Source organism: Peromyscus maniculatus, chromosome X, assembly GCF_049852395.1.
Source record: "Peromyscus maniculatus bairdii isolate BWxNUB_F1_BW_parent chromosome X, HU_Pman_BW_mat_3.1, whole genome shotgun sequence".
Classification (NCBI taxonomy): domain Eukaryota; kingdom Metazoa; phylum Chordata; class Mammalia; order Rodentia; family Cricetidae; genus Peromyscus; species Peromyscus maniculatus.
Window position 1 is genome coordinate 83,399,191 of NC_134875.1, and position 17,797 is coordinate 83,416,987.

Sequence of the window (17,797 nt, forward strand, 5' to 3'; positions counted from 1 at the left end):
TTTAGATAAAGGCCAGATGTTGCTATGAACACCTACAATCCCAGCACTCATGAAGCTGAGGCAGGAGTATTGATGATACAATGCTAGAATTTGCTACATAGTGAGACCATGTCTCAAAAAAGAAATTAGTTAGGGTTGGCCAGATGTCTCAGTTGTTTAAGATTCTTGCCACTGAGCCTGATGACCTGAATTCAATCCCTGTGACCCACATGTCTACTCAAAAGGAGGACTGACTCCTGCAAGTAATCCTGACCTCCACACACACACATATACACATGCATCCGCACACTAGATAAATAAATGTAAGCAAAAATGAAGCTAAAGCAGTTCTTTTGCTTTTCCAAGTGAACTTTAGAATAACTTTGTCTGATTCTATAAAGTAATTCTGCTAAGATTTAGAAAGGACTTGTGTTAAGCCTATACTTCTTTTGGATATAACTGACATCTTTACTATGCTGAGTCTTCCAACCTATAAATATAGTGTGTCTCAACTTTTAGATTTGGATTTTCTTCCTTTTCCATTAATTTTGCAGTGCTGAAGATTGAACTTCATGCATGTTTTATGCATGCTAGCGCAACCACTATACCACCAACTACATCTTCAGCCATTTTCACTTTTTTTTTTATTTTGAGGCAGAATATTGCTAGGTTGCCCAAGCAGGCCTTGAGCTTCACTCCCCTGCCTCAGCCTCCCACATACCAGGGATTACAGGTGTGAGCCACCGTATACAGCTATATTTTTATTTTCTTCATTAACATTTTGTAACGTATCATAAAAGGATCATTCTACCAAGATATAGCAATCCATAATGTGTATGCTTCAAACATCAGTGTCTTGAAATACATGAAGAAAAACTGATATGGTTGTACAGGGAAACAGAAGATCCATCACTAAGGCTGGGAAGATAGCCCAGCAGCAGTGTGCTAGCCTAGCATGTGTAAGGTCTTGGTTCAACTCTCATTTCAGCAAAGGGGAAAAAAGTATATGATTCGAGTTAGAGACTTCGGCATCCCTTTCTCATCAGCCAGTTCAGTAGACAGAAAAGAGCTAGAATATAGAAGAGCTCAACAGTGCTACCAATGAATAGGCTTTAACTGACATTTATAGGCTACCCCAACAACAGAATGTATATTTTTTAAGTACTAAAGGAACATATACCAAGATAGGACCATATGCTGAGCCATAAAACTAATCTCAACCAATTGAAAATGATTGAAATGACATAGAATGTATTTTCTAACCATAGTAGTATCAACATAAAAATTATAAGCCTCTTGCAAAAGAAAAATCCAGGCCCACATAGCTTCACTGGGTAATTCTAATTCTACTGAAATGAAGAATTAACACCAATTCTATATTATCTCTTACAGAAAAAAGAAAAATTGTGTGGTTGTTGCTGCTGCTGTTGTCTGTGTGGTTTGAGGAAGGTGCTCTCTGTCTTGGTCTGTGTGCATGTGTCTACGTGACAGAGAAACTGAGAGAGCAAGACATGTGTGTATAGCACACATATGAAGGTGAGAGGACACCTTGTTTGAGACAGGGTCTCTGTTCACTGCCACATATGCCAGGCTAGCTGGCCTTTGAGTTTCCAGGGCTTTTGTCTCTGCTTCCCACCTCACAGTAGGAGCCCTGGGATTACAGATGTATGCCATGCAGACTCTGGGAATCTGGACTGGAGTTCTCATGACTGGGGTAAGTGTCTTACATACTGAGCTTTCTCCCCAGCCCAAGACAGGTTTTGCTATGTAGTCCTGGCTGTTCTAGAACTCTCTATGTAGACTAGACTGACCTGGAATTTGTGGTAACCCCCTTGCCTCTGCCTCATAAGTGTTTACATTACAGGCATATGCCACTGTGTCTCCCTGCCTCAACTTAACAGAGGAAAATGTTAAAAAAAAAAACTTAATCTACAAAAAATGTACTGCTCTATGATACTGAATAATGAAATGGAATGTTTTCCCTCTAAGCTCCAGAGCAAGGCAAGGATGTCTAATCTTGCCACTCTTTTATTCAAGATAGTACTGGGATCCCTAGCCAGTACAATAAGGCAAGAAAAGGAAAAATCTAAAAACATATAGATCAAAAAGGGAAAAATTATATTATTTCTATTTTTATTATGAATGATGGCTTGATGTCAAACATCTAAAGGAATTTATCAAGAAAATACCTAGAACTATTATAAAAATATTACTCCACTCAGTTGCTAAAAACAAAAAGAAGTACTGAGCCAACCATGGTGGTTCACTGTCATGGCTCACCATGGTGACTCACCCTTGTAATTCCAGATATTGAGGCAGAAGAATTCCCAGTTTGAGGCTTGCCTGGGTGGCTTATTGGAATTCTCAGTATTTAAAAAAAATGGGGGCTGGAGAGATGGCTCAGCAGTTAAGAGCACTGGCTGCTCTGCCAGAGGTCTTAGGTTCAAATCCCATCACCCACATTGTGGCTCACAGCGTCCATAACTGTAGTACTATGAGATCCAATACCCTCTTCTAGTGTGCTGATGTACATGCAGACAAAACATCCATATACATAAATAAATAAATCTTAAAAAAAAAGAGAGAGCCATTGAGATGGCTTGTCCAGTAAAGACATTTGCCACCAAGCCTGATGATTTGAGTTAATCCCCAGGTCCCACATTGTGGAAGTTGTCCTCTGGCCTCCACTTACTGTACACATGCACTGTAACACACCCACACCCACACCCACACATCACACACACACACACACACACACACACACACGCACACGCACACGCACACACACACACTTACCCACATAATGTATAAATAAATGTAAAAAAAAATTGTGTAATATCATGTAATATGGTAAAAACAACTAATAAGGAGCTGGAGAGATGGCTCAGTGGTTAAGAGCACCGACTGCTCTTCCAGAGGTCCTGAGTTCAATTCCCAGCAATCATGTGGTGGCTCACAACCATCTGTAATGAGACCTGGTGCCCTCTTCTGTATACATAATAAATAAACCTTTAAAAAAAAACAACTAATAAGTGAGAACTGGGCAAAACAAACAGAAGGAAAAGAGCCCAAGGGAAGGCACAAGAAACAGAGAGTAGAGACTTGTTCACCCGCTTAGGAAGCCATAATATATACCCAAAGAACCGGTAGTGTAAAAAGATAATGGGTGTGTGTTTGTGTGTGTGTGTTTGTGTGTGTGTGTGTGTGTGTGTACATGAAAAGAAAAAATAAGAAAAATAAGATTTTTTTTCTTAAAAGAAAAAAGCCCTGACATGACCTTATGAGACAAGGATCCTCCCATGGCATTAAAAGGTGAACCTAAGGTACAACTCCAGAACTTTCTTTTCACTCTTTATTTTGAGATAGGGTCTGTGTTAGTCAGAGTTCTCTAAAAGAAGAAAACTTATAGAATGACTCTGTGTGTGTGTGTGTGTGTGTGTGTGTGTGTGTGTGTGTGTGTGTATGTGTATGTGTGTGTATACACACGTATATATGTATGTATGTATGTATATAGAAAGGGGATTTACTAGAATGGCTTACAGGCTGTGGTACAACTAGTCCCACAGTGGCTGTCTACCAATGGAAGGTCCGAGAATCCAGTAGTTGTTCAGTCCATGAGGCGTGATGCCTTGGCTAGTCTTCAATGTCCTCTGGAATCCTGAAGAAGTAGGCTCTAATGCCAGTGAAGGAATGAACTTGCTATGGAGAACAAGAGCAAGCAGGCAAAGAGAGAGCAAGCTTCTTTCTCCCATGTCCTTTATATAGGCTACCAGCAGAAAGTGTGGTCCAGATTAAAGGTGGATCGTCCCACCCAAAAAGATCTGGATTAAAAGTAGGTCTTCTGGGCCAGGCAGTGGTGGCACACACCTTTAATCCCAGCACTCAGGAGACAGACAGAGACAAGTGGATCTCTGTGAGTTCGAGGCCAGCCTGGACTACAGAGTGAGTTTCAGGAAAGGTGCAAAGCTACACAGAGAAACCCTATCTCGAAAAAATCAGAAAACAAAAAATAACAGCAAAAAAGTAGATCTTCCCACCTTAAAAGATACAGACTAGAAATAGATCTTCCCACTTCAAATGATTTAATTAAGAAAAAAAAAATCCCTCACAAGTGTGCCCATCTACTTTGGTTTTAGTTATTTCCAGATGTAGTTAAGCCATAATAGGGTCATATTAAATTGCCCAAGCTAAACTTGAACTTCTTATGTAGCTCAAGCAGGCCTTGAATTTACAATCCTCCTGCCTCAGCCTACACCAGTGCTGGAATTACAGACCTGTGCCACCAAGGCCTAGCTTCTACTGAAATATATTTAGGTCTAGTTCCCTAAAAAAACATGTAATCAAATAAAACATCTGGGTTCCATAGTGGGCCAGCATTGATAATTTGAGGACAAAGAGAAGCACCTCATTGTTGCCTAGCAGGAGTACAAAGTCATGCTCCCATTTGACCTCCACTCATAGTATCCCTTGGCAGGAATGGAAGTAGCACATTTTTTTAGACAGAGCCTTCCTGTGTAGCCCAGGCTGGCCTGAAACTCCAAACCTTCCTGCCGCAGCACATTTGGTCCTTTTTTTCCTATTGCTCCCCACGTGACCTCTACTGATATAGTAGTAGATGGGTTGCCTTGGTATTCAACAGAAGTGGGAGAGGAGTCAAGATATTGCTAGGCAATTTTCTATTTCAACTTTTCCTTCATCAATAAATATATTTTAGATGTTAATCTGTGCCAAAAGCTGCCCTAGGCACTAGCCATAGGGACTAGGAAAATAGACTTTGCCTATCATAGAGCTTCTATTCTACTGAAACAGATACACTATGAACAAATAAAAATACTTAGTTTTGATTACTGACTAACTCAAAGGAGCACCATTTTAGACCATGGCCAATAAAAGTCTTTCTGAGGAAATGGTGTTTGAGAATCTGAGTTTAATGAAGTGAGGAAAGGTTTACAAAAGTAAGGTGAAGAATAACCTAGATGAAAGGAAAAGCAGGGTGAAAGATCCATGGAAGGGATGCTTTGAGTCTGTTTGTTGTACATGTTTTAATATAGAGGACAAGTACAGATATCACATGAAACTTTTTTAAATTAAAAACATTTTATTCTCTCTCTTTCCTTTCCGCTCCTTCCTTCCATCTGTCTTCTTCTCTCCCTCTCTCTCCCCCTCTCTCTCCCCCCTCCCAATAAAGCTCTAAAAAGGTTTTAAAAAAAAAGACATTTTATAATGGCCAGGCGGGCAGTGGTGGCTCACACCTTTAATTCTAGCACTTGGGAGACAGAGGCAGGAGGATCTCTGTGAATTCAAGGCCAGCCTGGTTACAGGACAGCCACAACTATACAGAGAAACCCTGTCTCAAAAAAATGTTTTCTTTAATATGTGTGTGTTCAGAGGAGAACTTTTGAGAATTAGTTCTCTGTTTCCATCATATGGGTGCTGGAGATCAGAATCAGGTTGTAGTCCTGGAGGCAGGCACCTTTACCTGCTGAGACATCTCACCAGCTTGAAACTTTGGAATTTCATAGATATTATTCCTCATGAAGCCATTTTAAAATAAGCTTATATAAGAAAGGTTTCTATTGTGGTATGTAAATACGGTGAAATTCTTGGCAGTATTGAAGTTTGAGAAGTACAGCGTCTCTGGAGAATTTGTTAGTTCCATTCAGTAGGTGAGAAAACCAAGAGGAAAGTGGGGGGATGGGATTCTACCTGGATAGGTGAGGATTGTGCTCAAACTTAGAAGAGGAAATAAACATTTTTTTTTCTTCCGCCTGGTGAAGCTGATTATTGCACAAAACAAGTCAAAATTTTTCCAAGAGCAGCCGGCAGTCCCAATATGTTTAAACATTTTTGTGTTTGTTTTCCCAAAACACATGCCTAAAGCAATGATACTACACTCATCTTCCCCCAGCTCCTAGTGCTAAAATGATTGAGGGACAAAAGGAAGGTGGGCAATTATTAGAGAAAATAAGGTAAGACTCTCAGGGTTCTGGAATGCCTAACTGTTGACAACTTTTGGTCAACACAGAGGCTCTTTAACCATCTGAGATTGGGAGCTGTCTAGAGCTCAGCACCAGGTCCAGCAGCACTGAGGATCATTTGACGGCAGAGTTAACAGATCCTGTTCCTGCGCCTGGCGGCCCAGGGGCAACTGCTACAGGATTCGCTCTAAGTTGCAGCATACTCCACAGACATGCAGCCCATGCACTCATCCGCTTTACCTGGATGGGGACATTCCCACACCACCGTCACCAAAATGTCACAACCTTTTGAGAAAGGGAAGCATCTTTATGACTCCTGGTTTGCCCACATCCTTCTGCCTCTTTGCAGCTCCAAGCATATTTTGGAGGGGGATTTCATAAAGATTTCTAAATTGAGTTAGAATTTCAAGTCTATTGTGACATGCAAATTAGTCCTGCTTGCCCGTTGGCAGCAAAGCAGCTGAAGTGCCTAGAGACGGGCCATAAAATGAAAACATCAAAGTGATTAAATGTGCCCGAAGAGCATAATTGAGTGCATGAATAAGAGAAAATAAAACAAATTGATTTTCTCCAGTGCCAGAAAAACAGAATAATTGAGAACAAAATAATAGACTTTGAAGTAATCAAAGTGAGGAATGCACCATAGTGACACAGAAACAGCCAGTTGTGGGAGAGATTTATTGTGTTTCTGTTATCATTTTTACAACTTTAATTTCATTAGCTAATAAATACAAATCAATTGAAAAATCAGTCAACCAGAGAGGAAGCAGTCCCAAGCCAAGATTTTTATTCACATCTCTAAAACAGACTGAGGTGGTGATCCTTAATCCACTTTCTCACACGTGTGCAAATGCACACACACACACACACACACACACACACACACACACACACACACACTGCAAGCAAAACAAGTAAGTTCTGAAAAGCCTCATTTGGAGGTGGTGACCGGCTGCTTCTTCTGCCTGTCACTTGCCACATACAGTTTCCAGATTCAGCCATCCAAGGGGTAACTTTTTTACTCCACCAAGTTCTCCATCAGAAAGAACGGACTGAGTATAAGCATCTTGGTTTACAAAGATGACATTTTCATGACCCTGGCCACACCTGTGATTTGCCCTTGTATCCTATTACTTCATTTGGGGGGGGGATGGGGATGGGGGTGACGGCAGCTATGAAGCACACCAGCAGCAGGAGTACCTGCCACTTCTGCAGTCCCGCTGAGAGTACGTGGCTTGCTGTCTCCATCCCCCTCCCCAAAAACAGTGGCACTGAAATCTAATCTAAAATCGAGAGGACCAAGCAAGACTGTGCCACCCCTTCGGCATCCAGCTTGGTGGCTATGATGCTGGGCAAGACCGAGGGAGGAAAGCTAGATGGAGGTGGACTTCTCATGTTGAACCTGACAGCAGAACATCAGGGACAGCAAGCCATGCTGGGACCAGGTGCTAGAAGATCACAGAGTAAACACGAGACTGCTTAGAAACTATTTTTATGGCTCCTCCAAGAAAAGAATCCCTCCACCCCACTCTTCAGCTGTTCATAGCTCAGTGGCCCTTCCCTTCAAGATCCACAGCATGGCTGATGTGACCTGAATTGTGGATTTTCCTCTATAGGCCTTTGAGCTACTCTGGCAGTGGGTGGCACTTCCCGATGTTCATGACACACCCTATCTTCAAGGATCCATAGTTAGTGGCCGTGCCTTTGGCTCTAGTAAAGGTCTTGGGACCACTGGGACTGTAAACCAGGGTCTGCAAAAGGAGCTGGCAGTGCTCAGACTGGCACCACTTGATGGCTACTATGGGATGGCATGGATAAGGGACCATTGTGTCCCTTTGAATGCATCTTCTAGGAAACACCAAGATGCTGAAGAGGGTCTCAGACCTTCTAGTAGCATGCAAGGCCTAACTGGGATATGCCTTTAAGTGAGTAGAAGATATTTAAGATTTTGTACAAGACAGCAAGAGTTTGTCTCCAGTTCAGGCTGAAAATCTCAGCTTCCATTTCCCACTGGTGTTTGGGTGGAGCAAATCATTTTGAAACTTTAAAGCATTCTACAGATGTAAAGCTGAATTATCCTTCCTACTCCTGTTATTCCCATTATCCTTGATTTCCCAGCACAGAATTTTTGTCTGGAAAAAAAATGTGGAGAAGGAACATTGACAAAAGAACCTGGGAGCTGTGACTCCCAAATGCCTGGGAGGCAATCACCCAGGCCAGTAGATGGACAACTGCTGAGGCCAGCTCCACACGCTGCCTGGAAGGCACGCAGCCCACTCCTGTGATGTCACCTCTACAGTTACTTGTGCCCATCCCTCCACATGGAGCCAGCAGATTTAGGCACAGGAGGGGAGAAAAAATGAATCATAGGCTATTTTAGAAATTGCTTCGATTCCATTTGAGCCTGCAGTGGTGCCTTGCAAGCCGAGCAGAGCACCCTAAGCCACAGGGTAATGTGCTTTAAGTGCTGATAGCCTGGAAGTGCCAGAAGCCTGGGGAGATTAATCCACAACCCCAGGTTCTAATTCAGGTGAGAGAAAGACAAACGGTAATTGGTGGTTTTGCAGCATCGTCATTAAAAGGCTTTCTGATGACAGGAAAGATCGCCATTCCAAGGCAAGCAATCCAGTTGACAGTTAGCAGCTAAAAATTCAATCAGCCACCCATGTCAGCAACATGCCCAAGGCTGGATAGAATTCCGTTGGACTGAGCCAGGGGTGGTGTCTCTTATCCTGGCACTCTGGGAAACTGAGATAAGAAGATTGCCAAAGTTGAGCCAATCTCAGTTACTCAGTGTGGTCCAGGGCATCTTGGGCTACAAAGTGATGCCATCTCAAAGGAGACCTGGAGGGATGACTCAGCAGTGGTGATTTTCGTTTAAGAGAACTGAAAAAATAATAATAATAAATAATAAATAAATAAATAATAAATGAATGAATGAATGGATAGATAAATAAATAAATAAATAAATAAATAAATAAATAAATAAATAAATAAATAAATAAATAAATAAATAAATAAATAAATAAGAACTGTTGGACTGCCATTGCCCCCAGTTAAAAGGAAGGCCCTCACAACCGTCTATCAACTAGAAAGCTCCTTCTAGATCATACAAGTGCCTCTCTCTTCCCTAAAATCCCAGCCACTTTGATCTTCTCCTTGCCCTTCATCCTGAGCTCTGGCCACAACCTTGTGGTTGTCTTTATACTTACTACTATGTTCCTGCTGCCTGCAATATTTTTCCCTTTTGCCCTTCACGATGCCATCTGCTGTGGGACCTTCTGTGCCCTTTCTGCCCTTAGCACTATACATATGCTTATCGGGTCGCCCTGCTGCTGGGGATGGTGATGTCCTACACATCCCTGCACTGATGTGCTCCGAAAAGGCAAGCAATGCGCTTTGCTCTTCTCTGTGACCCTGGAACTGAGCATAGGCCACTGTTGGCCAAGTACAGGTGTGTGCACTAAATGTACAGAGCAGTGGAGCACAGTGGAGTGAGGGAGCCAGGTGGGTAAGGGTAGGAGATTCCTGGTGGCTGCAGAACAGCCTAGACGGCGACTTCCCAGGAACCATTCTTACGATTATTTCTCACTTGTGCCTTGTGCTCCTCTACAGGAGGATAACAGTTTTTTAATGTATTCCAAGATGTAAAAAGGACAAGTCTGTTGCTATAGTTTTACTTTTGTTGCCCCTTAGAACAGATATAACACCAAATAGCTATTAAAGTTTTAAAAGTGAGTGGAGAGGCAGAAAAACATTAGGGGACCATCTGGTAAAGAGGTTAAGTGGAGAGCTGGATGCGGTGGTGCCTGCAGCTCCCAGAATGGAGGAGGCTGAAGCAGGAGAAGCGCAAGTTTGAGGCCAGCTGACATAACATGAGGCCTTGGCTCAACCTGAGAGATGTTAAGGAGCTAGGACACCGTTCCTGAAAGGACTGCTCAGATGACAGTAGTTTGAGGAGCATTTTTCAACAATCCTAAATTCACTTTTCTGTTCCTCTGAGGGGCCGTTCAGCCGCCAGGGCTTCTGGGGTCACTTTGGCACTCCTCCAACCTGCTATATTACTGTCTTTGGAGTTATTTGTTGGGGGAGCGTACAGAAAAGGGTGATGAGAGTGAATATAATCAAAGTACATTGTACTCATATATGAAAGTGTCACAGTGAAGCGGAGAGTAGAGGCTGCCAAGTAAACCATTCTTTTTGGGTTTTTTAGACAGGGTTTCTCTGTATAATAGCCCTATTGACTTTGTAGACCAGGCTGGCCTCAAACTCGCAGAGATCCGCCTGCCTCTGCCTCCCGAGTGCTGGGATTAAAGGCGTGCGCCACCACACCCGACTGAAACCCATTCTTTGGTACAATTAATGTGTACTAGTTAAAAAGAAGGGGGCTAAAATCTCATTTGCCACCCAGCCCAAAGTGCTGAATCTCCATTTATTGCCATGTATTTGCTTGCCTCAAACGTGTTATAATAAGATCCTTAAGAGGAATGAGCCAAGTTTCAGCAAGAAAGTACTCAGTCAGCTGCCCTGTGGCTCTCCAGACATTGGTTCCTTCTGTGACTGGGTCTTGAAGCCCTGCTGTGTGCCAGGCTCTGTAAAGGATGCTGACAACAGAGCAGTGAGCATGATGGACACGGTTGCCACCTGCACAGAGCCTGTGAGGAGAGACAGGCTGACAGCAAGGAAAGAACCACAGATGCTTCGAGTGTGCTGAGTGCATCAGTGAAAATAAAACAGGACCACAGGGCAGAAAAGCGCTGTTTAACTTGGGTGTTCCTAAGGCCTCTCAGAGGTGACTTTTGGGTTGAAACCTGTAGACTCAAGGTGACAGAGTGATGAGAGGGGTCAAAAATTAGACTATCCAAGGACAGCATCCAAAGAGAATGAATGGCAAGTTTGGAGAAAGGGGATGCCTTGTAAGGGGAGTCTCAAGTTCAGACCACACAAAGAAGCCCATGTGGCTAGAACTGAGGAGGTCTGACCTGAGCACTAATGAAATACCCTTGCTGATACATAGTTGAGTATAGGGGACAGGGAAAGAATCCAGGAGCCAGCTTTGAAGCTACAAGAGCTCTCCATGCAGAGGGTGGTAGTGGTTCAGAGATGGGATGGTAGTGAAGGGGGAGGAAGTGCAAAGATTTGTTATCTCTTTTGGAATTGGAATCCACAGGACTTGATGATGGATTGAAGAGGAAAGTTGTAGACAGAGGAAGAAATCAAACCTCTGTTCAGTGCCATGGCAAAACAAAAACACCAATGGTCTATTTTTATATTCTAAGTGCTCGCTACTGACTACCAGCTACCTCAGTGGGTGGCAGAACATCTCCACCTTCCCAGAAAGCTCTTTTGGACAGCACTAGTCTGTATTAAAGAAGACCAAATCATCATAGAAGAAAAGTCTCAGACTGGAGAAATACATACACTCTATGAAGAACCAGCTCAACAATAAGAAAACTGGGAACCCAACTTTGAAATGGCAAAAGATGTGAAAAGAAGCTCACGGATGACACACAGATGGCAAGAAATTGAATGAGTAGATGTTCAATATTGTGTGCCACAAAGGAACTGCAAATTAAAGCAACAAGGTAGCACTGCACACCTATTAGAGCAGATGCTGCCAATACCAAGGGCTGCAGGGGACGTGGAGTAATAGGACCTCTCAGGCTTCGTTGTTGGTGAGAATGTAAACTAGTGCAGCCAACTTGAGAGGACAGTTTACCAGTTTGTGCCAAAGCTAAGTAGTCTTACTATATGATCCAGCAATTGCTTCCTTGGTATCTACTCAAATAAGTTAAAACTCATGTCCATAAAAAAAAAAACTTGCACATGAATGTTTATAGCAGCTTTATTCATGATCATCCAAACATGGAAGTAACCAAGATGACTTTCAGTAGGTGAATGGATCGGAAAGCATTCTATGTTCCTTCCCTCTATTATGTTTTGTATTAGTTGGGTACTTCCTGCTCAGTCTTTCTGGAAACCTGAGACTGCTCTAAATCTATTAATTGAAAAAAGAAAGACTAAGAAAAATGCATATTAGTACCTAGCAAGGGACATAGCACAAGGGAACGACTACATAAATGTTCAGTGAAAAACTGGATAAGCGAATGAATCTGTCAGTGGTAATATATCCTGTAATCACAGGACTTGAGAGGCTGAGGCAGGAGAATCTTCAGTTTGAGGCCAGTCTGGGCTACATTTCTGAGACTTTGTCTCAGAAAACTAGAAAGAATCAACCAAAGAATCAAAAGAACCCAGGTATCCTGCTTCATGGCTCAGGTCTTCTTGTATATCAGAGATGAAGACTTAGTATAATTAATTATCCAAACCAGAATATTGAGAAGGAAATGCAGTGTCCTGAGTGTAGACTAGAAATTATAAACACGCCAGAAACTACATTTTGCTTCCAAAAGTGACTTGATTATTCATATTCTTTAAATTTTTCAGTAACCCACATTTAACACTGTGGAAACTTTGCATTAAAATGTGTATTTCTGACTTCACTTGGAAAATGAAAAAATACAGACACATGGGGCATATATGCCTACCTAGTAACAAACGGCTAGATCCACTTGGCAAGCTTTTACATCTTGTTTGCCGCAAGCCCTACCCCTCCCATTTGTATGTCTTACTCTAGGCCAAGCATGGGTTTCCTTTCCTTTTTCCTTTTTCCTTTTTTTTTTTTTTTTTTTTTTTGGTTTTTCGAGACAGGGTTTCTCTGTGTAGCTTTGGAGCCTGTCCTGAATCTCACTCTGTAGCCCAGGCTGACCTCGAACTCACAGAGATGCACCGGACTCTGCCTCCCTAGTGCTGGGATTAAAGGCGTGCGCCACCACTGCCGAGCTGTTTTCTTTATTTTTATAGTAGTTGAGCAAAAAGGAAACTGTTTTTGAGACAGGGTCTAACTATGTATCACTAATTGCCCTGGAATTCACTATTTAGACCAGGCTGGCCTTGACTGGGAAGGTTTGCCTACCTCTGACCCCAAGTGTTGAGATGAAAGGCATGTATTACCACACCCAGCATGAAACTTATTATACTGGTCATGAGTCAAGGTGGGAAAATGATAAAAGCATCATAGCAGCTCCATGTCTTGCCCTAGATGGATTTTGCTCACATGCAATAGATTCTCTGGCTCTCTTGGCATTTAGGTTTGCCCCCCCCCATATGAAGCCTGATCTCAAGATGTCTCTGAGTTAGTTGTATTTGCAACTTTCTCTTACACTTTCCCAGGCCTCAAACTGTGTTAGCCTTTAGAATTTTCTCAGGCTACCACCCCCTGCTAGAAAAGCTGGACATCGCAGGGCGTTGGTGGCACATGTCTTTAATCCGAGCACACAGAAGGCAGAGATAGGTGGATCCCTGTGTGTTCAAGGCCAACCTGGGCTACAGAGTGAGTTCCAGGAAAGGCACAAAGCTACACAGAGAAACCCTGTCTCAGAAAGAAAAAAGTAAAGAAAAGCTGGACATCAGGAGAAAAACAATGGGCATTATTTATGCTTACATGTTTATTGTTACCCAAATTCAACGTTGCTCATCATCAACTTTTGGTGGAAATTATTTCTGTGGTTTTACTTATTTGCCTCCAAATGTCATGACAGAGTAATTCAGGCGTAATAGAATACAGCATCCACCTTTCCTCTCTGTGGTCATCTGTTGCTAAATCACAATGACACAAAGTCTTATCCTTTCATGTATTCATTTATTCCCCAAGCACTGGCTATGCTTACAGATGGAGGGATCCTTGCTTTAGTAGTGGGGTCCTCTGTGGACTGTCCTCAGCAGAGGGCCACATGTATGGACAGGGTCTATGTATGGAGTCCTGTCTAGGATAAGGCTTTAGGCTTTACTCCCAGATGGTCAGGGAATACTGGAGTTTCTTAGCTCTAAAGGGTATGACCACAGTTAGCAGTGACCAAGAAGCAGCCCTACAATCAAAAGCATCAGTGAAGAGGCTGAGGCAGTGACCTGAATAAAAAGATGAGACAAAGATTAAGACAGTACAAGAGAAAGGAGACAGAACTCAGACACATCTTGAATTAGCTTTGGCAACCCATAAGACATAAAGGGGCGTGAACCAAGACGTGAAGACTCAGGCATGGTCCAAGGTTTTCGAGTTCGTTTCAAACACCAAAAACATGACCCAAAATAGAAGAAAAAACTGTTGAATTTGGCCTCATCAAAATTAACTTTAGCTTTGCAAAAGAGTTGTTAGTAGAACAAAGAGATAACGAATGCACTGAGATAAAATATTTGCAAATCATATACCCAACAACAGATTTGTATCTAAAATATACAAAGAGCTCTCCAAATTCAACAATAGAAAAATTACAAATTAAAGCATGTACATAAGACATAAAAGGGGATATACAAATAGGAAATTAACACATAAAAGACATTTAAGATCATTAGCTATCAGGAGACATCAAAGGGAGATCACAACGAGATACTACTATATACCCATCAGAATAGGCAAAACAAACAACTCTGCATGCCGCCAAGGGTGTGGGGAACCCAGCTCCCTACCAGATCCCTGGTAAGAGCATAAATGGCACAGTGACTCTGAAAAACACTTCGGCAGTTTCTTATAAAACTAAACATATTAGGGAGGCGGGGCAGATAGATCTCTGAGTTCAAGGCCAGCCTGGTCTACAGAGTGAGTTCCAGGACAGCCAGGGCTACACAGAGAAACCTTGTCTCAAAAAAAAAGACAATTAAATGTACACTATGTTCATACAAAACCCTAAATGTGAGTGTTTATAGAAGCTTTATTCATAATAGCCAAAAAGCTCAGGTGTCCTTCAGTGGATTGGTGGTTAAACAGACTATTAACGCATGCACAGGTATTTCATGAACATAACTTTGATGGGTTTTTTACACTTATTAATTATAAAAAGTAAAGTGTTTCACTGGCATTTTCATACACATGTATCATATATATTAATCATATTCAGCCTTATCACCTTCTTTGTCCCCCCTTTGGATAGATCTTAAGGGCAGTACAGTGAGTAAAAACGCCAGTCACAAAAGTTTATGTCCTATAATAGCCCATTTATATAACATTCTGGAAATGAAACTATTTTAGAGATGGAAAAACGTTCACGGTTGTCAAGGCTTAGAGAAGGTGAAGTGGGAAGGATGGAAATGACTAGATTTTAAACAGGTAGAAAGAGGAAAGAGTTATATTGTGATGCAATAGTTCTGAATCATGTTTGGAATAAAGATTACATGACTCTACACTTGTGATAAAATCGTATAAACTGTATATGTATTAACACACAAGTACATATCAGACTCATGAAATACGAATATTATCTATGAATTATGTGAACGTCAACTTCCTAGTTTTGATATGAACAACAATCATGTAAGATGCTAACTGAAAAAAACCTGGTGAAGGCTACATGGGCCCTCCCCATACTGTAGCTTTTGTTGTTGCTGTTATTTGCAACTTCCTATGGATCTGTACTGCTTGATTCTATTTATATGGCATTCCTTTTTTGTTTTTTGTTTGTTTGTTTGTTTTCTTTTTCGAGACAGGATTTCTCTGTGTAACAGCTCTGCATGTCCTGGAACTCACTCTGTAGTCCAGGCTGGCCTCGAACTCACAGAGATCCACCTGCCTCTGCCTCCCGAGTGCTGGGGTTAAAGGCGTGTGACACCACCGCCCAGCTTCTTATATGGCATTCTTGAAAAGACAACACTATATTGACAGAGAACACATCAGCAGCTGCCAGGTAGGCAGGAGGATACGACTGCAAAAGGCTGGCACTGAGGGCTTTGGGGGCTAGGAAACATCTGTGTCATTAACATGTATATGTGTTCAAAATCAGCTCTGTGCGTTGAAGAAAGTCAATGTTACTATAGATTAATTTTTAAATTACTGAAGTAGAACTCAATCATAGAACACTATCCTAGCATGCACAGGGGTCAGGATTTGATCCCCAGCACCAAACACTAAGTAAGATTTTCTTTAAAGTAGAAAAGCAACTGTTTTTTTCTGATTACGTCCTTCTTTCCTTCCTCTTCCACTCATCCATCATTCTCCATCTACTGTGTACCTGCTGGTGTGAGGCACGCTGTGCTAGATTTTGGAACTCAAAGTAGAACAGTATTCTTCCTGTTTCTAAGGACAAGCATGCAGTAGAATTTGGACTCTGGTGTTTCTACTCAAGGAAATGGAACAAGGAGAAGATTGACCAAGGACCAAGTGAAGAAACTTTTTTTTCGAGACAGGGTTTCTCTGTGTAGCTTTGGAGCCTGTCCTGGAACTCACTCTGTAGCCCAGGCTGGCCTTGAACTCACAGAGATCCGCCTGCCTCTGCCTCCTGAGTGCTGGGGTTAAAGGTGTGTGCTACCACCACCCGGCTGAAACTGATCACTTTTAGAGCCTGGTCCTGTGTAGTGCTTTTCCAAGAGAACTCTTGGGCCTGAGGGAAAGGGAAGGCCCATTACTCCATACTGCATAGGTACCCACAAGAGAAAATGCCCTGTTAAGAAGTACAGAAAAGTTAGGGTAGAAGAAGATTTGATGTAGTTAACTGTTAACTCTGAAAAGCGTTACCTGGACGTGCACATGAGAATGTATGTGTGTGTGTAAAAACAACCATTTGTTTTGTTCATAAATCTGGACTGGTGATGGAGCTGGGATCAGCTGCGTGGTGGTTCTGGTTTGGCCTGGACCCACCCCATATCAGCAGTCATCTGGTGGTCAAAAACCCTGCTGATTTGTATACTGCTTTCCAGAATGACAGGGGTGCCTAGGCCCTTTGTCCCTCATCATTTAAGGTTTATTCACATAAAAAGGGTCACAGCATTCCCACTCTCAGCAAGAGAACTGGCCCCAAAATATAACTACTTATTTTCTTCTTCACAGCTCTATTGAGGTATGTCATTCATATATGTTACCTGAATCTGAATTCTGTTTTCTCTCCTGTTTGCAGGGAATCTGAAGCATGTGGTCTAGTTGACAAAAAGAGATCAGGTTTCCAGAGCTGGGAAGCAGTGCCTATAATGAAGACAGTGTGTTGATGCAAGCAGTTTGTGGAATTTGTGACTGCAGGGGAAATTTGGAAGAAATTACTTCCTGAAAATTTCCAAGGGGCACCAAGTGGCAGCTGGCCTCCTGGGGTGAGGAGGCAGGCACCCCAGAGCCAGGCCTAGGGGGAAGAGGGAGATATCCAACATTTAAAGTGTTTATTTTAAAGCATACACACAAATGCAGTTTTTAATCTTTCAAAATTATTTTTAAGCAAGTTGGGGAGGGGAGTATTTTTATCTTCTTAAAGGGGACAAGTCAGAAGTTACAAGAAGGTGGGATTGGGGGGTGGGCAGCAGACAGGCAGGTTTGGACCCCAGGGCCATCTAGGTAGAGTTTGGGGTGGGGGGGCGGCTATCAGCAGACCGGGAGGGAAGAGGAGTCTACCAGTTTTGTTTTAGTATTATGCACTCAAGTTGTTTCTAATAAAATCTTCAAAATCCCAGCTCTGTCCACTGTTCTCACTGCCACTGAGAGCACACATAGTTCTGAACTTTCCCTGGCACCTTTTACTTCCACATTCTGCCCTGGCCAGCCTAGGACCCTCACCGTAAAATCTGGACCCTCACCGGGAACTCATGTGTCCTCTGCCCAGATGACCAGCTCTGTCCTACGCTGGGGCCTGTCCATGAAAAGGAAGGTGCAGGGTTGTAAGCTCTGTGCCTATGAAAAGGGGCTTGTTGCACTCTGAGGAGGAGCTTGCCCTGCCAAGGATTCAGGGATAAGAACTCGAGGTCTCAGGGGCCATTTCCATGGGTAGACAGGACACTTCCAACTCAAGTGTAGACTGTTGATACACATG

The 17,797-nt window shown here is 42.5% G+C and overlaps 1 protein-coding gene across 1 annotated transcript in view; it reads left to right on the forward strand.

The window, feature by feature from the left end:
• The window catches only part of Hdac8 (histone deacetylase 8), a 219,160-nt gene extending 201,726 nt beyond the window's left edge, over window positions 1-17,434 (forward strand). The window contains exon 11 of the mRNA XM_006996047.4: window positions 16,901-17,434. Within this exon, the coding sequence (XP_006996109.1) occupies window positions 16,901-16,923 (23 nt within the window). The 3' untranslated portion in view covers window positions 16,924-17,434. The remainder of the gene's footprint in view (window positions 1-16,900) is intronic.
• The last annotated feature ends 363 nt before the right edge of the window (window positions 17,435-17,797 follow it).